The 3633-nt window shown below is 30.7% G+C and overlaps 1 protein-coding gene across 1 annotated transcript; it reads left to right on the top strand.

Annotated features, from left to right (window-relative positions):
• The first annotated feature begins 1066 nt into the window (after window positions 1–1066).
• LOC131618301 (jasmonoyl--L-amino acid synthetase JAR6-like) lies at window positions 1067–3409 on the top strand. Its single transcript, XM_058889553.1, has 4 exons — window positions 1067–1362; window positions 1468–1569; window positions 1939–2729; window positions 2837–3409. Exons 1-4 carry the CDS (start codon window positions 1073–1075, stop codon window positions 3376–3378), a joined length of 1725 nt encoding a protein of 574 aa, XP_058745536.1. The 5' UTR covers window positions 1067–1072; the 3' UTR covers window positions 3379–3409.
• The last annotated feature ends 224 nt before the right edge of the window (window positions 3410–3633 follow it).

Here is a 3633-nt window from a genome sequence, read left to right as displayed (position 1 = left end):
TAACTTGACAATAATTTAATTTATGTAACAAACATCTAGAATATCATGTCTGTTTTACTAATCTGTTTATAACTAATCAACAAATTTTAAATAACTTAATTCAGTCAAAATGATAACATTTTTTTCTTAAAAATTTAATAATATTAAATAAAATTTTCTGTATAAAAGTTTATTAAGTTTTTAAATTCATGAACCATATTTTTTTTTTAAAAATTGTTTACATCTTTAAAAAAATAACATATATAAAAGTAATTACTATAAACTAATATATTCTTGAAAATCAACATATACTAATTGAATAAAAGCAGGAAAGGATGAGAATGATTTTTTTTATAGTAAATCGCAAAATGAAATATCTTTATGACACTCTTAAAAATGTTTTGATTATGAATATACATTTGAATATATTTAATTCAGTACAATTTTATTATTAATCTTTCAATACTATTATTCAAACTTAAATATTATCTTGAAAAATCTAGTCAAGTCTTATTCAAAACTAATAATTATATAAAAAAATTAATATAATATTGGTAAAGAAAAAAAGGATAACTATCAAGTAAGGAATAATAAAATAAATCTTCAAAAAAAATAATATTTTGATTAATTAACTATTGACCAAGATATACACTCCCTCGTAATTCCGTCCAAATTCCATGGGCAAACATGAATCTATGAATTGATATTAATTTCCTTAAAGTTTTCAAACACAAATTTATTTTAAAGTTTCCTATAAATACTATTCAACATTTAGGAGAATCTTGACCTCAGCAACTCACTTTTCTCTTCCTAAATTTCTCTGTCTTGTCTCCAACAAACTTGTGTAAGTTCCTCTTTCTCTCTCTTTCTCTCTAACTCTCTCTCATAACACAGACTCTATAGTTTTTCTATATAATTTCCTTTGACTATTGTTTCTTGTCTTGTTTGTTTCACTACTAACCATTTCCGTTATTGTCTATCATTTTCTCATAACACAGACTCTATAGTTTTTATATATTGATTATTATAGTAAATATAAATTGAGAAATGACACTCCTTTGTTTGACTACATGATAGGTGTAGGATTGTGAAGATGAGAGAAGAAGTTGAAAAGTATGACTTTGAAAAAGTGATTGAAGAATTTGAGAGAATAACAAAGGATGCTGGGAATGTTCAGAAGGAAACATTGAGAAGGATTTTGGAAGAGAATGCATCTGTGGAATATTTGCAGGATTTAGGATTGAATGGAAGAACTGATCCTGAAAGTTTCAAGGCTTGTGTTCCATTGGTCACTTACAAAGATTTGGAGCCTTATATCAATAGATTGGTTGATGATGTTTCTCCTATTCTCACTCGAAAACCAATCACAGCTGTGTCGTTAAGGTATGAGATATATTTTGTTAATTTTTTTTTCTTTTTTTATATTTTATGTTGAATTTGCAAAAGTTAGGAGTTTTTTAATTTGAGAAAATTGTTATGTTTTTGCAGTTCTGGTACTAGTCAAGGGAATCGTAAATTTATTCCATGGAATGATGAATTGTTTAAAAACATAGTGCAGTTATATCGAACCTCTTTTGCCTATAGGAACAGGTATTATTCATTTAAAAATTCAACTTCAAGAGCCAGAAATTTTATGCAGTCTGGGCAAAAATTTTACACCATTAATTATTCATCTGTTTTAATTTTCACACTCTATTTTTACTAATTTTACCCCTGATTTTGTCTAAAAATCAACTATTAAATTGGGAGGAGTACAAAGAAAATAGGGATTGAGCCAGGGCACCTGCCCGGGCTAGCTGGCGCCCCCTAATTTCATGTATTTTTTCCTTCGGTTTAGGTAGCATGTAAATGATAACACACTGACACGTGCTCTTATTTTAAATCACTTTAAATTTATAACACACCAATACATGCCATTCACAATCTTTGAATAAAATCTAACTAAATTTTATTTTATAGAGATTTTCCTATCCAAGATGGGAAGGCTTTAAACTTTGTCTTCAGAAGCAATGCATCACAAAAAAAAGGGGGTGTGATGCTAGGAACAGCCACTGCAAATGTATTCGGAAATCCAGGATACAAGAATTTAATGCAAGCACTTAAAGCACCAAGTGTTAGTCCTCATGAAATAATTTTCAGTCCTGATTTTCATCAATCACTCTATTGCCACCTTTTATGTGGACTACTTTTCAGAGAAGAAGTTCAATCAATTTCAGCAACATTTGCACACAATATTCTCTATGCTTTTAGAACTTTTGAACAAGATTGGGAAGAACTTGTTAATGATATCAAGGACGGTGTTCTTAGCAGCAGAATCACCGTTCCTTCCATTAGAACTGCTATGTCCAAATTGCTGAAACCAAATCCTGAACTAGCTAACTTGATCCACAAGAAATGCAAAGGATTAAGCAATTGGTATGGATTGTTTCCCGAGCTTTTTCCTAATGTTAAGTATGTTCAAGGGATCATGACAGGTGCAATGTTGCCCTATGTGACCAAATTGAGACATTATGCTGGAGAAGTTCCTTTGTTGACTTCGGAATATGGTGCTTCAGAAGGTGGGATTGCTTCAAACGTGAATCCTAAAGTGCCTCCTGAATTTGCCACCTATTGTATTCTTCCTCAAATTGCTTACTTCGAATTCATTCCATTGGCACAACTTGATGCAAATCAAGTAGAGCTTAAGCCTGTTGGTTTAACAGATGTCAAGATTGGGGAGGAGTATGAGATTCTTTTCACCAATCCTGCAGGTATCTAATTCCTTTTTCTTTCTTTCTTCTCCGATCTACTAAAATTTTGTTCGTCTCTTCAAATAAATAAAAAACTCTTGTTACAATTAAAATAGCATAATTTGCAGGTTTATACAGATATAGGCTAGGAGATGTGGTAAAGGTTATGGGGTTCCATAACTCGACTCCAGAAATCAAATTTATGCGCAGAAGTAATCTTTTGCTTACGATCAACATTGACAAGAACACGGAGAATGATTTACAATTATCAGTAGAAAATGCGTCCAAATTTTTAGCTGAGGAGAAAATTGAGATGATTGACTACACTAGCTACATAGATTTATCCAAAGAACCAGGACACTATGTCATATTCTGGGAAATCAACGGTGAAACCAGTGATGAAGTTCTTTCTGAGTGTTGTAACTGTTTGGATAAGTCTTTTATTGATCCAGGTTATGTTACTTCTAGAAAAGTCCAAGGTATTGATGCTCTTGAACTCCGAGTTGTTGAGAAAGGAACATTCCAGAAGATTCTCGAGAGTCAAGTTGAAAGAGGTGTACCTGTGAGTCAGTTCAAGACACCTAGATGTGTTGGTCCTACAAACACCTCAATGTTGCAAGTTTTGTTGGATAATGTTGTTAAGAGCTACGTTAGTACTGCTTATAATTGATATATTTTTAATTAGAGAAGAATGAAATTACCAGTCCAATAAATAGTTTAAATGAAATTTTGTTCGTCTAATCAGATTTCATCACTTATATTTTGTTAATAAAGTGATATCATGGTAAAATCTGATTATTATCACATGTTTTTTACTATTTAAATAGTGTGAAAGTTTGTTTAACTACTTTTTATTTTTCATCTATCGTCCAATTATTTTTATCTTATTCTTAAGAATTTGTCTAATATTCAAATACGTCTATGG

The sequence above is a fragment of the Vicia villosa genome, linkage group LG7 (assembly GCF_029867415.1).
Source record: "Vicia villosa cultivar HV-30 ecotype Madison, WI linkage group LG7, Vvil1.0, whole genome shotgun sequence".
Lineage (NCBI taxonomy): Eukaryota > Viridiplantae > Streptophyta > Magnoliopsida > Fabales > Fabaceae > Vicia > Vicia villosa.
Note: the sequence above shows the minus strand (reverse complement) of the source record. Positions and strands in the feature narration are given on the sequence as shown.